Raw genomic sequence first — 19872 nt, 5'->3', positions numbered from 1 at the left:
TCAGTGTTAATGCTCTGCATGTCCTGGGGCATCAATAGTGAGTGGGCTGGTGGCAGCTTAGGCGCCAGGTTGTGATTTCTGGTCGCATTGGCAACCTGGCGCCTGGGGTTTGTCAAGCCCTGCTGTGGGAGGTGCTTTTACTAGGGGAAGGCATGGACCCTGTGTTCCTGCAAAGCAGGAACTGACAGAACGCAATCTGCCTTTCTGCCTGTGTACCGAATGATTGGCGGGTACTAGCAGACATGAAGTCCGCCGATCAGCTCCCGCTGTGCAGAATCGCAGCGGGAGCAAGCTGCCGGCGGTGGGCACTCACGCCCACTACCCAGAAGTGCAGGTTGTGTGTGTGTGATCCTGCACAGTGGCCACCCTGTAGTCGTAAAATTGTTATAGGCTGGTCGTGAAGTGGTTAATAATCCTCTGATCCATACATGAGTGTTCTTATTAAACGGGTATACATATTAATAACAAGATGCCTAACTTGACACTATTGTCATCTCCAGGTATCTGCATTAATAGATTTGGCAAAAAGTTGAGCCACTTTGAAACCACTGAGAGCAGTTGTTCAGGGGTGTTATCTAGGTATGAAAGTGCCCATAATGACTACCAGATATGCTGATGATCTAATTCTTGCAGATATTAAAAAAAAAAAATTAAAAAAAAATACAGCTTTTTACTATAAATGTGGTGAGCAATTTTCATAATCCTAGTCTCACAATTTAGGAGCTTAAATAGGTGTTCCCCTTAAAAAAAAAAAAAAAAAAGTCAGCAGCTACAAATACTGGAGCTGCTTACTTTTAATAATCATCTGGGACCTGTCACATGTCCCAGATGACTGACAGGAGGGAGGGGGCAGAGCTGAGCCCTTCCTGCGCCGAGGGGAAGTGACGTCACCAGCCCAGGCACTGAAGGAGGCAGACCACGAGGGACCCCCTAGCAACAGGCATTTAGAGGCGAGTTAAATTGTATTTTTTTGTATTTAGGAATTTTAATGATTTTTTTTTTTTTTTTTTTTTCTGTGGAACACCACTTTAAGATACTGAACAAATTTTAGATATGTTTTTTACTGTTTGTTTGTTTTATTTTTTATTTTTTTAGATTGCGATGTTGAAAGAGAAGTTGAAGGCCTATGAGGAGCAAAAGGTTTGCGAACAACCTAAGCACAATGCACTGCTTGCGAGACCGGAACGGCCCGAAACTAAGAGGTAAATGCATGTTCTCATCAGCTGGCTTTCCCAAAAATTTCTCAAAAGAAGTTTTTCCTTTTTTTTTTTTATCAGAAAAGTAGTTGTGTGAACAATAATGTAGCTGAGCAATTATTTGATGTAGTGACTTTATTCATTTTTCTGTTTTTAGGCTTTGTTTCCCTCTGTTTTCAACTGATCTAGCCAATAACACATTTCCTATATTAGAGTGCCCCCACTTTGGATGAAGGGGCACCTCAGACAGCAGCATTGTCCATCTGGGGGCGAGGGGAGTGTTAGATGGATTATCAGGTTTAGATACAATAACAAATTGAAGCCAAACTCTAGCTCACACTGCAGTTATACAAGCAGTTTTTATAAAAGTTTTACATAAAAGATTCGTGTAAGCACCCCGGTCTGTGGTAAATGGTTTGTTTCAACATTGCTAAATTTGCAGGAGAGCTTGTTCTGTTGAAAAAAAAACCCCCTTTCTGGCCAGATCTCTACGTATAAATAAAAAACAAACCTAAAAAAACTGAGGGAATAGCTGGGGTGAGGGAGTTCCACCTGAGCATGGATTGTTGCCTATTTTTGGCTTGTGCCTATTCAGAGGAAGGTGGCAGGCATAACCTTAGTAGTTTATGTGTATTAACTCCTCTGGGTTCTGTTATGTACTCCAAGAGAAGAATTGTACAGAAGAGACAAACATAATATATATATATATACACGTGTGTGTGTGTGTGTGTGTGTGTCTGTATATATTTTTGTAGTGTGTGTGTATGTATAGATATTATAATTTTTTATTTGTAGCAAATACGAGGGCAAGAGAGACCCTTTAATTATTTGTAGTAGCACTGCTGTGTGAATGAAAAATTACACTGACTTTTGCTCAGGGCACGCTTAACATAAGCTTTCGGAGTGCTGCAGACTCTTCTGTATTAAAAATTTAGCAGAACAGCATCATCATCCACGTAAGAGGGAATGCACTGAGCATTACAGGAACAGGCTACAGTTTTCATTAAAACCTACTGTTGCACATTAACAGAGAAGCACAGCTGGGATCTTAGCAGTTCAGATGTATCCCCAGGCTTCTGAGTAACACACCAATCTGCCTCATCTTACTGAAACACCAAGCTGCCTGTTTTTATTCTGATTCCGAGAAGACACTACATAAACTGCACCTTGTTGTGGGTTTTCTCCGCATTTTCCCACCTTTCTGAAAAGCGGATTTAGAGGAAAATATAGAAAGTGTAGTTATTTTTTACACATTTGTTTGCAATTTTGCTTGAGGTTTGTGTTACAGTGCCTGAAAAAGTCAAATCCTTTGAGAAATGTGATATAGCTAAGAAAATTTTGCAGTTAACATTTGGCTACCAAACCATTAGGTAGCTTGGAACGTTATTTTAAAAACGTAATGGGGCAGTAATATTGTACTCCAGTGATTTTGCTCTAAGGCAAGGTTTCTTAGGCTTGGTTCACACTATTGTAAATTGGATGCGGGTTGAAACTGTGAACCTGGACGCACCTGACCCCTGCTGGGAGCTGCATCGGCATCCAGTGTGAACCCAGCCTCAGACTCTGGTCCTGGGTCCATCCGTAGTCCCAAGTTAAGTGATGACCTGTCCCCTGGATATCTTCCTACCTTCTCTTATTCGATTTTCTTTCTTTGGTGATGCGTAAGGCTTTTGCTGTTATGTATCTTAGCTGACCTTAACATAGGCTTTTGACCATTATGCTTCATTATCGTAAATGCTCACAAATGCCATGAATGATGCCTGGTGGAAAAACATACTCTGTAGTTGGCACACTGTTCTAATCTTGAACAACTCTCTATGCTAATACTAGGGTAAGCTAAGAATCCACTGTGAATTATGGGCACCATGTTACCTTTTACATTTTATCCCTCCTCCTGATTTCCCCACACATTCTGATTGCTTGAAAGCTTCATTAGCAGATTCACTGTCACTGCAGGCTCTCAGACATGCATGCAAGATTAACCATACTGCTCATGAGTAATGGCCACTGAGAATAGAAGCTTCTCTGAAAAGGAAGGTGGATGCTGTTAAACAGCAACTGACCAACAATGAGGCTAAACTAGCTGCTGTAGATATAATCGCTACACATGAACCTCATCTCACAGCCTTAGAGCCAGCTAATGAACATATCTATGGGAGACTTTACCCATCTTCAGCTGCAAGCGGAGGATAGTGAAAACAAGGGCCACTGTAATAATATATGCCTCAGAGTTCCAGAAGGCTTATCAGAAATGGACTATATTTGTGATCTTGAATATATATATATATATATGGACTGTAACTCTGCATCAGAATTGGAAATAGACTGCGTTCACCAGTCCTGTGGTCCAAGGGGGTCCTAGATGGCATTTTCCGAGGGCTGTACAGTGTAGTTGCAGAGCTTGGGGGTCTGGATGTTGGCCCAGGCTGGTCCTCTTTTGGTAATATACTGGTTGGGTGAGCCGATAGTGTACCTCAGTTTGTCTTCCTGGCCTTACATAACTGGTTGCTGGTAAAGGGAATGTTTCTCATGTCCATCATGGGCTTTTTTTTTTTTTAAATCATCATTGGTTGTTCTTATCCATTACTCTTTGAACATGGGACACTAATACATTATTACAGGGGTACATAACACTGGATGAAGAGTTTCCTCTTCATATGCAATATTTATTGGGATTTCTTTTTTCATAGTGTTTCTGTTGGTTGATGACTTCCCTATTTGTCTATCCATTTTGCTCTTTCTGACAGAATCTGGTCTAACCAGTGCTGATTAGTGGGTTTTGTTCTGCCAGAGAGGCAGTACCTTTATCAGAACACAACACAGTGGGGGAGATTGGTGCACCAATGCGTGTGTTAGTACGACTAGTTGTCAGTTTTTATTTTATTTTTTCATTCAGCCCGCTGGATTAAGTGAACAGACTTTACGTATGTACCAGGCTATACAGTGCTGAACTTCACAGGCTGCTATGAGGGAGAAAGGAGAGAATATCGGGGAGATGAGATGGGACACTATCCTTGTAAGTTTGACACGGATGCAATGCGAATTTGCGGCAAATCCTTTGCAGATTCTGCGCTGCCTCCAAATCGCACCTTGTTCATGCGAACCACTGTGGGTATCTAAGATAACGACACCCCATAATCTGTTTGCGGAACCAGATCACATGGGTGCGGACACCTATGTGATCCGATTCTGGCGTGGCCAAAAATGGGTCCTGAATATTTTTGGTGCGGATTCAGTGTAATTTGAGACATACAGAATAGTGGCTCAAATAGCTCTGCTGAAGAATCTCATGTGATGTGAACAGAAATGCTGTGCGATCCCTGTTCAAATTTGCATGCGGTTCCCACACCGCAAAGTGTGAACCAACACTAACTTGTGACTCCCTTGCAACAGTGTTTGTCTTGTCACCTCTCCTGCTTTTTCTCTTTTCCCTCCCTAATCTGTGTTCCCTCAGCTTAGTCTGTGTCATTCCTGTTGGTTTCTTCTCTCTTCAGCAACAGTAAATGTTAAAGCTGTCAGCTGATCAGCCTTTAGCCCAGTGACTCTTTAGTGCAATACTTGGTTTTAAACAGTACAGGCACTTATTTTAAATGTTTTGCATAGCCATACCTGCAAAAGGGACCAGCATTAAGTGATCTGTCAGGACTTGATTTCTGACCTCCACTTTAATGGACCGCAGTAGAGCTGCATCCATACTTGGATTACAAAATCTGCAGTTTTACTCAAAGCTCAACAACTACATATAGTATTTTCTATGACCTCCATGATTTTTAAGGACAGCACCAAGTCTTCTAGGCATGGAATGAACAAGTTGGTGACATTTTGCAACATTATTTTATTTCCATTCCTCAAGAAAAGAATGACCTCTTTTAGAACCTCGATGTTGGATGGAGAGTGATGCTCAACGTGTCTGCTCAGAATTCCCCATAGGTGTTCATTTAGATTCAGGTCAAGGGACACGCTTGGCCACTGAATCACTTTCACCCTGTTCTTCAGAAATGCAACAGTGGCCTTAGGTGTGTGGATAATTGTCATGTCGAAAGTGCCTGAGGACCAAGGGCACGGAGTGGTGGTAACATCTTCTCTTTTAATATAGAGCAGTACATGTGTGAATTCATGATCATCAGACTCCATTCACACAGGGGCAACACGACTTTCAGCGTGACTTTGGGAGGCAACTTGGACATAACTTGAGTATGAATCACGTGACTTGAGGCAACTTACAAGGCAACTTGAAGTTTCCTCCAGGACAGGGGACTTTGGCAGTGGCCAATCACATAATAATCAGCTCTGTGGGAGGGAGGGGTTTGCCTAGAAGACTATTTTTTACTTCCTGGAAAGTTGCTTCAGTTAAGACAGGGGATCCGACTTGGAGGCAACTTCCATTGAAATCAATGGGTACAAGTCGCCTAGAAGTCAGATTGAAGTAGTACAGGAACCTTTTCTGAAGTCGGAGCGACTGCAGTAGTGTGCATTAAGACTGATCCATTCACGTACATTGATTTTCTTTTCATGTAGCGTGACTTGAGGCGACTTGGGGCGACTTGAAGTCAGATCCAAAGTTTCCCCTGTATGAATGGAGTCTCAATGAAATGCAGCGCCGGACACTAGCAGCACTCATAGAGCCCCACAGAAGGACACTGCCACCACCATGTTTCACTTAAGGCACCATGTGTTTTTCTTTGTACTCCTCACCTTTGTCGCCATACAGTTTTTTTGAAGCCACCATAGACATTTATCTTGGTCTCATCACTAGTAGTCATCACAGTAGTCTTTTTCAGCATGGGTCCTGGCAAATTCTAGCCAGGCTTTTTTGTGCATGGGTTTTAGGAGAGGCTTCCTTCGTGGACAACACCCATGCATGCCATTCCTCTTCAGTGTACATCGTATTGTGTATAGGGAAAAAATCGGCCCAGCTTGGCTTTCTCTTTTTTAGCTAACTGCACGCTCCTGTTGAGCCGTTAACTTCTGTGGATGACCTGGACATCTCTGTGATATGTGGATGCAGTTCCATCGTTGCTAAATTATTGTATCACTTTTGCTACAGTATTCTGTATGATAAGTAAAGGTTTGCTGATCTTCTTGTAGCCTTCACCCTTCTTATGTAATAAATAATTTTCTTTCTCAGGTCTTGTGACGTTTCTCTTCTATGTGGTGCCATTGCTGACGGCATGAAATGGGAAGAGGTTTTCTTTAGGCAATGCCCTTTTATAATCAACGGTCTGCTGGATACCTGTTTAGTTAATTGGACTTGCCTGTAGTTGAATTATTGTTAAGGCCCCTTTCACACATGCTTTCCGATCAGGTGTGCCTGTCCATTTTCCAGGTGGACCCGATCTGGTGCTCCATTCACCTCTATAGAGAGACGGATGTTAGCGGTGACATGGCCTGTCTGCCAAATCCAGACGGATGGAAACCTTATTTTCCATTTGTCGATCAGCTCTGATGGGATCGGATGAAAACGGACAGGCGACTGTTTTCATCCAATCTCCCAAAGAGGACAGCGGGGCTCTGACAGGTCAGTCTCTGCCCAGTGACCAAAGACGGACCTGTCATCCGCCTGCTCAAATCAACGGATCGATCCCTCGCTTAGCATGCAGAGTCCATCTAAAGAGACAGCCCTGTGTGAAAGGGGCCCATTTAGGATTTTGTTGACTAAAATGTAGCTTTGTTCTTAAGACTTTCATTGTGGTGTATTAATTTTTGCAGCATGGTCTTGAATGAATTTGTTAGGAAAAAAAACTTTTTTGTGTACAAATTAAAAAAAATCTTGGTTGTAATTAATAGCCAGAGTTGTGGGAGTGTTTTGTAATCTAGTTTCCCATAGAAAATGTTGATTTTGAAAGGAAAGTAAAGGTTTTCTGACAACTTTTGTTGGGGGGGTGTACCCATTTATGCTGAGCACTCTGTGTATCTATCTATCTATCTATCTATCTATCTATCTATCTATCTATCATACAATTGTATTATATTCTCATGTCTCTGGGGGAATCCCAGCCCTTTCCAGAAATGTGGACACTTTGCCCTGCATGCACCAAAAATGCCACAGTGAGAGCTGCCTAAATGCAAGCAAACCATGTGAACAGTTTTAGAACAAGCCTTTGATTCTAGTTGCCCAACGTCACAAAAGAACTTTAACTCTTGAGTAAACAAGTAGAGTGGCCCACTTGCAAGTACTGAATAGCTTCCCGACCTGTTGCTTACTATTGGTGCTGAGCAGGAAAGTGGCTGATACATCTACTTTAAGATCCCTTTCACACTGAGGTGCTTTTCAGGTGCTTTCACGCTTAAAAAAAAAAAAAAAAAAAAGTGCCTGAAAAGCTCCCGAAAACCTATTCCCATCAAAATCCATGAATGCGTTTACGCTGGGGCAGTGCGCTGGTAGGGCAGTGAAAAAACGCCCCTCTCCTTTGAAATGGAAAGCTCTTCAAAAGCGCCTGAAAAGATCTTCAAAAGCACTTTGTGTTTTACTGGCAGTTTAGAAGAGCCTCAGTGTGAAAGGGGCCTTAGATTAAAGGGCAAAGATTCTGCATGAGTTTTATTCCTTTCAAAAGAATTTAACCTCAAACTGAGATTTTAATTGTCAGTTGATTCTGGTGCTTTTAAATTGTTTCCTGGATATTTCAATGGCAAGATTTCTCCACTAGCGTGTTACTATGTGTTAAGTTGCCTCCTATTGGTGTTGATGCATCAGTTTTGCAAATCTTGCAACATTTCTCCATAATGTACAGTGAAGCAAACTCTAAATGAGGCAGACTTCTGTAATTAATAATTACTGTAGCTGACGTACATTCAGCTGCAACAATTTCACCGAGATGAATCGCCAACTAGTTTATTAAAACTAGTTTACCTTTGACTAAATGCAGTTGTAATGCAGTGGATTTGACTAACATCTAATTTTCCCTTTGTAATTCCAGGTTTAAAGAGATTCTTCAATCTCTATTTAGCAACAGAGAAGAAATAAGGGCTGCCTATTGCCACTTGGAGATGCAACTGAAGGAAAGTGAGCTGAAGTCCATTTACCAGAGGCAGTACCTTGACCAGATACAAATGCTGTGCTCTCAAGAGCAAGCTTTGAAGGTGAGTTGTTCTTCAAGAAATGTCATGAAGTACACTCCAGTTCTTTAGCTTTTGTAGCTTCTATAAAATTAAGTGATATGTTAGCCCAACTTTTTATATTCCTGGTATGTGCCTGCTGTACCATGTACCGATATGAAAAAAAATCCTGTTCTTTGTATTGCTTCCTTTGTATGAAATTCCTGGTGGTCCTGCCAGTCTGTTTTACTATTAAAAGCTCACTGCACTAGGCATGAGAGCACAGTGTGGTTCATTTTCTGGCTGTGCTCAGTACACTGCCTGCCTGCCTGCCTATGATCAGACTTGTGCTGACACACAACCCCCGCAGAGCTAGTCACTGGGAAGACAAGTGGGCTGCTGTTTCTCCCTCCCTACCTCTCAGCGCTTTATGCAGCCGAGAATATAGGGTATGTGATCTATTTATATAATTTTTTTTTTTTTTTTTTTTTATTATAGGTATAGACTAATGTTTCACCTTTCATTTCAATTAACAGACTGGTTTGTTTTACAAGGTCACATATCATTTAAAGTGATTGTAAACTCTTGTCATTTAAAAAAAAAAAACATGTTATATTTACCTGCTCAGTGCAGGTGTTTTGCACAGAGTAGGCCAGATCCTCCTCTTCTCGGATCCCTCTTCAGTGCTCCTGGCTCCTTCCTCCTGTTGAGTACCCCCACAGCAAACCGCTTGCTATGGGGGAAACCGAGCCGAGTCACAGCTCCGTGTATATACATTCAGACACAGAGCTGTGGCCCGGGCCCCATCCCCCTTTTCTCCTCGTTGGCAGACTGACTTTGACAGCCGTGAGGGCCAATGACGCTGCGCTGCTGTTTCAGCCAATGAGGTGAGGGGACCCGGGCAGCTGAGACACTGCTACAACATCCCTGGATCTAGATGGGGGTCAGTTAAGTATTAAGGGGGCTGCTACACACAGGCTTTTTTTTATCTTGATGCATAGAATGCATTAAAAAGAAAAACCTTCTGTCTTTACAACCAATGTAAACATTTTAAAAGGCTTAAGGGAAATGTCATATAGACATTACTTGTCTAGAAGTCTTTAACACAGTCTCTGCACTTCAGCAGACACTTGGGTAGGGCTTATGTTACCGGAGCAGCATCTGAGTGAAGAGGGCGGCTGATGGGCAGAGCAGCGATGCAGGCACATTTGGTAGACTGGTGAAAAGTATATCAACTCTCTGGAGTCCCCAGATAGCGAAGCCAGAAGTGGAAACCCTGCTCTGTCCCTCCTCGACAGGAACCTCTCCCTAGTACCATTTACTGTCCGGAACCAGTAGTGATCCTGTCTCTACTCCTAGCCTTTTTTGCAAATGCATCCAGCACTGAAAATGACTGTGGAGGTCAGCCAGGGCAGCAGCACCCAATCGGACAGCGGCTACCCTGATTACACCCCTGGAGGCTTCAGAGGAACAAAGCTTCTTTCAACCTCTGTTCAGCTGGCTGCTGTGCAGAGGTGAACTGCCACCTACAGTGGAGAGGAGAAACCACCTGCCACCATGTAAAGCTGTGTAGAACTTTCAACTATGCCGAAAGATGCCCATGTTTTGCAGGTCTAAGTTGTCGTCACAACCATAACCCATCCCTTTTCAGATCGCATAGTCTGAATTTGCACTGAAACAGAGCCTTAACGTAAGCTTCCCCTTTTTCCTTGCTCACTCATTAGATAACCATAGTGCTCTGAGAATCCGTCATTTAGTAAATGTTTTAACTAGAACCCTAGAATGTGTTGTATTTGCATGTCCTGTTTTACCCCTTTATGACCGTCTGACGTGCAGTGGTAAAAGGCTACGCTTTTTATGCACATGTGGGTGGCAGCTTATGTGCTGAATGCGTGCGGTGAGCAGACAGCTCTCGGACCAGGCTACACATTGAACTTGGTCTCGTCTCCCTCGCAGACCAGTAAAAGACCAAACTGATATTTAAAGATAAATTTGCGTTTTGACTTCAGCTGCCCAAAAATATTTAGTACAACTCTGCAATGCGTGCATATTTACCCATGTTTTATGCCACATATGCACAAAAGTGCATGTTGACATTTTCAGAAATTTAGTGAGCCCCTAACTTCACTTATAGGCTGATAACACTCTACCTTGTCGTCCTCTCCATAAGGAGGTGTTCTGTAGTCCAGGTGGGGAGAACTGGGCAGGGTAACACTGCTTGGGGTTTTATTGCTGCAGACTTATTGTTGCGAGCTCAAGCAGTTAGTTAAGAAATCACTGGCAGATCATGAACAGAAAAAAATATACCCTGCAAGGCAATGTCGTAATGTGCTAGTATGCATCGTATACTAGTACAATAGGAGAGGCTTACCTTAAAGTTTATGTAAAACACTTTTTTTTAAATTAAGACTTGTACCTTGTAGAGTATAGCTATTCTGACTCCGATTGTTGTGAAGCGATTTATCCCTTGTGAGACCTCTATGCCTGGCCCTTATAAGATATAATCACCGAGGACAATCCTCATCAGATAGTTTGAACTTGCCAAATACTGATTCCATCCACAAAGGTGCTTTTATTCTGAGCATCAGGTTACAGCAGATGACAGGATACAAACATGAATAGGTTGTGGTATTTATGTGGTCAAAGATATTGTCTGTAGCTTACTATGCAGAATACGTGTGCCCTGCTACTTGTGGCTTGTTAGCTGCATCCATGACAAAGGAAGTACAATCTCAGGAAGAAAGGTGGAGCATTACAAAGGAGTGTTATAACATCGGGGGAAAAAAAAAAACATGAGAAAACATGTGCATTACCACAAAAGGTACTAGATGGCAGCATATGAATTAAATGTAACCGTCCATAGAAAATGGTTAAGGCGAACAATCTATTTAACTTCTATGCCCTGTTAGGTCAACACAATAGCATGTCATCTATGCCCAGTCTTGCCATGAAGCGTTAATCCAGCACTTATATTTTTTTCAGTAAGATAAAAACGGATACAGAGCAATATGTGTCGTTTCTTCCCCCTTGCTGTGACTGACACATGATCTACTCCTCTCATGCTGGCGTGTGAGAGGCATTCTGTGTACTTCACATCCCCCCTGGAGACAGCTGTGTATTTGCACATGCGCAGTAGTGACATGGGTCACTGAGCATGCTCTGCTTCACAGAAAATGCTCTCGCTCCTTTGTGCGCATTTTAGACTCCACTGGCGCAAGGTTCATCCTGGCTGGCCAAGAGGAGTGTAGAGGTTGACTCCGAGTGGCCCCCGAGCGCCAGACACGAGACCTTCCCACAGAATCCAGTTTTTTGGTGCTCAAAACAAAGGGGAGGCATTTGACAGGTAAGAATACATGCAGGAGGCATGTATATCCTTATAGATAACCTCTATGGCAGTACTTTGGAAAGGATGAGAGTGTGTTTACATCCACTTTAAAGTGTTACCAAACCCACAACAGTAACATTTTTCTACTGTGTGTTTTTTTTTTTTCTTGGGAGAGTGCCTGTGATCAGCACAGGGTCAATCAGCACTGTTCAGACAGAGGGTCATGGGTCCTGCATCCTGATAGGACAGCCGGTGCAGTATGACTAACTCCTCCTACAAGCTTTAAGATAGAAGTGACAAGACTGCTATATACTAATGATGAGAAAAGGTGTTTAGCAGTTTATATTTACTAAAATTGTCTTTCCATGTTCTGTGTACTGTGTGAGACCAGATATTGTGAATGCAGGGTCCTGGGTTTGGTAACACTTTAAAATGTAGCCCCCCAGCACCACGCTATCACCGAGAGGGCTTCCATCTTCACCTGGTCTTCCTTCTGGTTAGGCGGCCTCCGTGCTACATAAGTGGCTGGGGACGTGATGGTAGCCGCTGTTTACAGCATGGGCTCTGAAGGTCCGACACTGTATGCCGGACCTCTTAGAGTGCATGTGCCGGTGGCGTCACCGGCTATATGCAGTTTTAATACCTCCTAAACGGTGCAAGTTTAGGAGATATTTACAGTACCTACAGGTAAGCCTTATTACAGGCATATGTGTAGGTAAAAGATGAAAATGTAGATTTACTATCACTTTAAATGTACCTGAGAAAATGAAGGTTTTGCCAGTATACCAGTTGGAAAAATATGTAAAGGTTGGGAATTGTGGCTTTGAAGTGCTTTATGGACGTCAAGAAAAATTTCAATGAAAAGGGCGATTTTCCTCCATTGGACATATGGTTGGCATCTCTGAACTGCCGTAATTCTTGAAAGTTTAGCTAGAGAAGTCTGAATTGGTGAGAAGACCATATGTTGGCATATTTGATTTTGATCTTTTTTTATGAACCTGTACGCCATCTTGAGCTCAGAATAAAATGTAAACTCCTGTGAAGTGGCAACCTGCCATCTGACGATGCTAAGCTGTATTTTTGCTTGAGTTTAGCTTGGCAGCTGTTTCTGTTTAATATGTTTTATAATTCGCTCTCCTACCTGAGATGATGTCAGAGTAACTATAGAGACAACAGCTTCGTGATGGGAAGAGAGCCAAGTGACATTCCTGAAGGAATTCCCAGGACACCTGATGGGGGAGGCGGTCCAGGGAGAAGCTTTCCTATCAGTGAGGTTTGGGATTATTCAGTAAAGCATTGCACAGGGTAGTGGTGATGTGCAGTAAACCATAGCCATCAGTTTTCAATTTCCCCTAGCCTTGGCAATAAAAGTTGATTTCTGGTTAGTAACTACTCCTTTTCCTTACCCGCTTGCGTTTTGGCGATCCAACCACACTTCTCACTGTCTTTTAGAATAGCGAAGAACTGAAGACCAACATGATGTATGTTAAAAACGATTGTAATGTGATTATTTGTTTCAGGCTACAAATAGGAAGAATCATAGGCTAGAGGCTTTGAAAGCCAAGCAAAACCTTTTACAGATGAGAAAGGAGGAAGAACTGAAACGATTTGATGAGAACACACATTGGCTTCATCGGGTGGAAAATGAAATGAAATTGTTGGGATCAGACAACCAGATCCCAAAGGTAATAATTGCTAATAGAAATTCTGCCATTTTCCTGTCATGTTTCTTACGTTTTTTTTTTTTTTTTTTTTAGACATGTTTACAAACCTTTGTTTAACCAGTTTTAGCCAGAGCCATTTTTTCTCATACATGGTAAAATTTGCCTTTTTTGTTGCTTAAAATGGCCCATTATATATTTTAAGGAAAGACCCTGGAGGCTATAATGGCTGTTGCAATTTATGTTGCATGATATTTGCACAGCGGTTTACCAAACACACATTTTTAAGTGAAAAGATGCACTTTAATGCATTTTTAGTGAACTCAAACATATACTACCCAATTTGTTGGGTAAAAGAAAAAAGATGTTACGCCGAGTAAATAGTTAGTCAACATTTTATGCTTTAAATTGCGTACACCCATGGAATGGCGCCTAACAATCTCCATAGGAGATGCTTTAAAAGCCTTTGCAGGTTGCCATTTTAGAGTTGGCCAGCAGGTCTGGTGCTAGAATTATTCTGCTCTCTCTCTGGTAATGCCCTCACGTGGGGTGTGATTGCCATTTATATAATCGTGCAGGATTTACCTGTGGGCACGGGGGAATTGGAGCTTTTTTTAAATCAACTTTATTGTTCTCCCAAGGGGTGAGCAACATCCTTTATAATGAGATGGGCAGTGACAGGTCCTCTTTATGGAAAGCTCTGTGGTCTATTAGACCCCAGATCTCTCCTGGCTTCCAAAGGATCAAGATCAGTTTGATCAGATGCTTTCCCCAGATGGTAACAACTTGCTTACATGAACGTGAAGCCAAAAGTGACAAAATCCTTGTCTCTTCCAGTTTCACATCACACAGTTCAGAGGGACAGCATCAGTTCCTCCCACTGTTTCTCAGGAACTGGATGCCGCCGGTCACTTCCTTACCGGGCTCCCCAATGAAGCGATAGAACCCAGTAAAGTGGCATGAGGGGGAAGTCCCCTTTTCAGCTGCTTGCTTTACCTGAAGGTCCTTGTGCTCCACCATTGCTTGGTAGATCAGACAACTCCTTTCCGGGGCCTACACACTTTCCAGGTTAAGATGTACTTATCAAGCTAAAATCGTAAAAATGTTTCTCCTATTGTTTTTTGTTTAATGCATAACTTTTTTTAAATGTTATTTCGATGGGCTCATCATAGAAGTTGATTCTCTTAAACATAAGAGTGCAAAATATGGTACAGATGTTTATGGAAACCAATCGGCTGCCAGGGTTTTGTTTTTTTGTTTTTTGTCAAAGCTTAAAGTGGTTGTAAAGGCAGAAAGTTTTTAACTTTAAAGGGGTTGTAAAGGTTTGTTCTGTGTTTAATTACAAACATATTGTACTTACCTCCTCTGTGCATAGGTTTTGCGGAGAGTGGTCCTCTTCTGGGGTCCCCCAGCGGCGCTCCTGGCTCCTACTCACATCGAGTGCCCCCTTGGATACCCATTTCCAAGAGGACACTCATGCAAGCATGCTCCCAAGCCCTGCTGCTGCGTCCATTGACGGCATGTCTTGGCCCCACCCCCGGCTTCCCTGTCACTGAATTTAATTGACAGCAGCGGTAGACAATGGCTCCTGCTGCTATCAATCTGTCCAATGAGGTCCCAACACAGCGTCTGGAGCTGCTGTGCTTGTTACCGTCGCTGGAAAGATCGGTTTCAGGTAAGTAAAGGGGGGGGGGGGGGTCCTCTGGTGGGCTGCTGCACTACAGATTTTTCCCCTTAATGTATAGAATGCATTAAGGTGAAAAACCTTGAGGATTTACAACCCCTTTAATGCATTCTATGCATTAGGATAGAGAAAAATGTTCTGGGTGCAGCAGCCTTTTGCACTCTGCAGTTTTAGTAACTCGACCCCATGTCATAATTTTCTGCCTTTTCTCTTATGGTGGTTAGTGGTCCAAAGGGTGTCGCTGACCTGACAACGTCAGCACCGTTCCTTGCATCATTCTAGTGTAAATGCAAACTACTGATTTCCCCCAGGGAATATGCTCATGATGCCCTGAATGTCACAGAATGTGGGTTGAATGATGCCGACCCTCATTCAGTCTGGATGAAGTCGGGTGTTGGATTGCATAGAGGGGGAGTCTGCAGGGGGCAGCGGCAATAAGAAAGTACATAAGCAAGAGCTGCAGTTTTATTTTTATATTAATTGCTGTGCTGCCCATTTAAAAATGAAATAAAACTATTACTGAGATTAGGAACAATTCCTTTTTTTTTTTTTTTTTTTTTTTTTTTTTTTTTTTTTTCAAAATTTTATTTACCTTTTGATAGCCATTACAAATGGTGTTTCTGCTGAACTTTTAATGTGGAGAAACACCAAGCTTTCTGTAGTTTTAGCATTCAAAAAATTCTTAATGTTTTGGCTTTTTGTGCTGGCTTAGCCATGTGAGCACAAATTATACATAAGTATAAACTGCAGTCCTAATAATTCTATTTTTAAGTTCATTTCCATTGGTTCTGGGTTATTCACAGATTTCATTTAATATTTCATAAGCTTCTCTTGCAGAGTAGCCATGATCCTTTTCTATAAATAGCTCCTGTGACATTTTCATTAATAATTTATCCCTACCAGTAGTTAAAGTGGAAGTCAACTCGTCAAATAAAAAACGTTTTAACCAATATTACAATCTACATATGTATTGGGAATAAAGTGGGCACTAAGATTAAGGCCAAACATTTTTCTTACTATAAAAAGACTATATTCGAAATGCTGCTGCTTTCATAGCAGTCGCATATCAACTGTGGTCTTCCGTGTCTGTATTCTGATTTACTTCGCCCGTATTATTTTCCTCTGCGTAATCCCACACGTGCGCACTAAAAGCAACATCCAAGCCTCTTCTTAGTTTACGGTTTCTATGGAAACTAACGTCAAGCGAATCAGACTACCCTATTGCTGGTATCGTGGGATATCGGGGCTGACGTCGACAATAGGAAATGACGCAGCCCCGGCACACACTGCATTTTTCCGGAAGTTTGGCCAAACGGCGCATGCGAGAGCTACGTCATTAGCCACAATTCTACAGATATCTCGCAAGGAAGGCATGTAAAGAGACATTCTTCTAAAGCAAATTATTATAAAACCTGCAATTGTCCACATAAAGAAAAGTCATCAGAATGGGTATACGACCGCTTTAATTGTAAAGGCTTAGAAGTAGTTGGCCATTTCATAATCTCTTGCTGATCATTGTCTGGGTAATAATGAATGCATTGGTTCAGTTTAAGTGAGAACGCCTATTTTTTTTATTTTTTTGCTACAGGAGCTTTCTAAAGATTTAGAGTGCTGCCATTTAAAATTAGAAGTAAAAGATTTAAAATCTCAGATTGATCACATGAACAGGCTAGTAAGCCTTCAAGAACGAGAACATCGTCATAGTGAAAAGTAAGTGAAATTTAAGGTTAATTTTTTCCATTGGATTGTATGTCTTTTAAGTTTGTATTCCTCTTCAGGCATTGTACAGAAATCACCATTTTTAGTTAAATGTTTAGGACCACACGGACGCTGGACTTTTGCATTTGGTCACTCCCCTGGTTTCCAGAACCCACGTATTCCATTTACCAATAATCGGCTTAACAGCTTAAGGACCGAGCCTCTTTCTGAGATTTGTTTACAAGTTAGAAACAGGTTTTTCTGCTAGAAAATTACTTGGAACCCCCAAACTTATAAAAAAAAATTTCTAACACCTTAGAGAATTAGACCCCTTTCACACTGGGGCGTTTTTCAGGCACTTTAGCGTTAAAAAAAAAGAAAAAAAAAAAAGCCTGTAAAGCGCTTGAAAGAAGCCGCAACTGCAATCCCAATGTAAAAGCCCGAGTGCTTTCACACTGAGATCCCTTTCACACTGGGACGTTTTCTTCAGATGCTTTAGCGTTAAAAAAAAGCGCCTGAAAGAAGCTGCAACTGCAATCCCAATGTAAAAGCCCGAGTGCTTTCACACTGAGGTGCTGCGCTGGCAGGGCGTCAAAAAAAGTCCTGCAAGCAGCTTCTTTGCAGTGCTTTTGGAGCGGTGAATACACCGCTCCTAAAGCGCCCCTTCCCATTGAAATCAATGGGTAGCGCCTGAAAAACGCTTTTGGCGGCAGCGTTTTGTGAGCGCTTTTAACCCTTGATTTGGCCACTAGCAGGGCTTAAAAGTGCCCCAACAGCGCTTTAAAAACGCTGGTAAAGTGCTGCTAGTTTAAGCGGCGCTTTACGAGCGTTTTTCGAGTGCTGACATTGTGAAAGGGCTCTTAAAGCACTTGGGCTTTCACATTGGGATTGCAGATGAGGCTTCTTTCAAGCGCTTCACAGGTGCTTTTTTTAATGCTAAAGCACTTGAAAAACGCCCCAGTGTGAAAGGGGTCTTAAATGGCAGGCTGGAAAAAATATAATTTTTTGAATGAAAAAATAAGACAACAGCAAAGTTAGCTCTTTATTTTTATGTTGTGAAAGCTAATGTTACGCTGAGTAAATTGATATCCAACATGTCGCGCTTCAAAATTGCTCCCGCTCATGGAATGGTGACAGACCTTTACCCTTAAAAATCTCCATAGGCAACGTTTAAAAAATTCTACAAGTTGCATGTTTTAAGTTACAGAGGAGGCTGAGAGCTAGAATGATTGCTCTATTGCTACCAATCGCGGCGATATCTCACATGTGTGATTTGAACACAGTTATATGCGGGAGCTACTTGCGTATGCACGCGTGCTCGTTGGGACGGGGTGTGTTTTTAAAAAAAATTTTTCACTTAAAAAAAATTTAAATTGTCACTTTTATTCCTATTACAAGGAACGTAAACATCCTTTTGTAATAGAAAAAAGCATGACAGGACCTCTTAAATATGATATCTGGGGTCAAAAAGACTTCAGATGTCATACTTACATTAAAATGCAATAATAAAAAAAAAGTCCCTTTTAAGAGTTATGGGTGGAAGTGACGTTTTGACGTTGCTTCCGCCCGGCCATTTTCCCCTCACTTGTCTCCATGTCAGGCCATGAGAAGGATCCGATCACCCGCGGCGGAGGGCACCGGATAGCTGTGGGAGAAGGGGTCCCCTTTTCCGCCACTGATTAAAAGTGATCTTGCGGTGAATCCTCTGCAGAGACCACTTTTATCTTAAACCGGACCGCTCATTGAAGAAGAGGATACCGGGGTTATGGCAGCTAGCTGCTGCCATAACGATATCCTCATTCAAAGTATTGACGTATAACGATGCTGGGTGGTCCAGAAGTGGTTTTAAAGAGAACCAGACGGTAATCTGGATCTGCAGATCAGGCTTTTTGTGCAATTTTGTTTAAATTACTATTTTTTGCTAGAAAATTACTTGGAACCCCAAACAATAAATATATATATAATTATTTTTAGAACAAATAAAATGGTGATCGTTGCAATATTTTATGTCACACAGTATTTGCGCAGCGGTCTTTCAAACAGTCTTTTACATAAATATTTATATATGTTTTTTTTATTATGGCTCGGGAACTGGAAGTGACATGTCAGCTGTCGCTCCGGTCCGCCAAGTGCATAGAAACCAGTGGCGGCCATCTTGGCCCCGCTTGTTTTCCTGCCCAGCTAACGGCCGCGTTTGATCATTCTGGACACTTTGCTGATGGGTCACTTAAGACCAGGAAGCCGATTCTAAAAGTTAAATTCTAAAAGTTAATGTCAAAGTAATAAAGTATATTTACTATGGGCCGGTCGTCAAGTGATTAAAGTATTTTGTTGTCTGTGCCCCCCATTAAGGAGATTCACCCTCTTTGTCCCATTTACCATTATCATTGAAAGTGAAATTAAAAGAAAATCCCACATTTTGTGTTGTACCCAGAAAAGTAATAGAGGGTACGTTTTCCAATGGGGACACTAGTTCTGATGACCTGGGGGTCCCCAAAGAATTCCCTTAATTTGCAGGGATTTCCTCATGTCCGGTTTGGCTATGGGACAGTAAGTGAAGAGAAATATCTGCTATGGGACATAGGATTATAATCCTCCCTTACTACGTTTCCCATGATGCTCTTGCATTCTGCAGTGTAGTTGAGCATCATGGGAAATGTAGTTCCAAAACATCTGGAGTGCCAAGGTTCGCCATCACTGACCTAGGCTAAAATAAAGATCTGCATATGGACACAGAATCTGTTCGTGCAACTGATCGTATTACAGGTGTGTTTCTTTTTTACAAATTTGTAATCTCATTTAATTTAGTCTGTAGTGTAGAGTTGTGTGTGTGTGTGTGTGTGTGTGTGCGTGTGCGTGTGTGTGTGTGTGTGTGTGTGTGTGTGTGTATGTATGTATATATTTATAATAAAATCTAATTGTTTATCTTTGTTCTGTTTTTAATTTTAGGCTGCTCAACTATCTCCTGCCAGCCTTCAGAAGACAATATGAAATGTTATCCGGTGCTGCCAATGGATTATCCAGTGCTGTTGTAGAGTCTGATTTCCAGGAGATTGAGCACTTGGTGCAGAGGGAAAAGGCCGTGGTGTGGGCGGATCAGACAGTTGTTGAAGACCCCAACAAATCAGAATTACCTGATATTGCATCAATCATTTCCTTCCCACCTCTCTTGTACACGCAGACTACACCATGCCGTAAGATGATTTCTTCTGTTTTATAGATTTAGCGCAATACACCGGCTGACCGCTTTCACATTATTGCAGTTGGGCAAGG

The 19872-nt window shown here is 42.0% G+C and overlaps 1 protein-coding gene across 2 annotated transcripts in view; it reads left to right on the top strand.

The window, feature by feature from the left end:
* The window catches only part of KIF18A (kinesin family member 18A), a 138062-nt gene that overhangs the window by 86109 nt on the left and 32081 nt on the right, over nucleotides 1-19872 (top strand). For both annotated transcript variants that reach the window (XM_077460853.1, XM_077460852.1), the window contains exons 9-13: nucleotides 1096-1202; nucleotides 8114-8276; nucleotides 13077-13241; nucleotides 16490-16611; nucleotides 19549-19793. In XM_077460853.1, the coding sequence (XP_077316979.1) occupies nucleotides 1096-1202; nucleotides 8114-8276; nucleotides 13077-13241; nucleotides 16490-16611; nucleotides 19549-19793 (802 nt within the window). The remainder of the gene's footprint in view (nucleotides 1-1095; nucleotides 1203-8113; nucleotides 8277-13076; nucleotides 13242-16489; nucleotides 16612-19548; nucleotides 19794-19872) is intronic.

This window comes from Lithobates pipiens, unplaced genomic scaffold (genome assembly GCF_037356315.1).
Source record: "Lithobates pipiens isolate NorthernLeopardFrog02 unplaced genomic scaffold, aLitPip1_a1.2 Scaffold_10, whole genome shotgun sequence".
NCBI lineage: Eukaryota > Metazoa > Chordata > Amphibia > Anura > Ranidae > Lithobates > Lithobates pipiens.
This window is presented reverse-complemented; position numbering and strand designations above follow the sequence as displayed.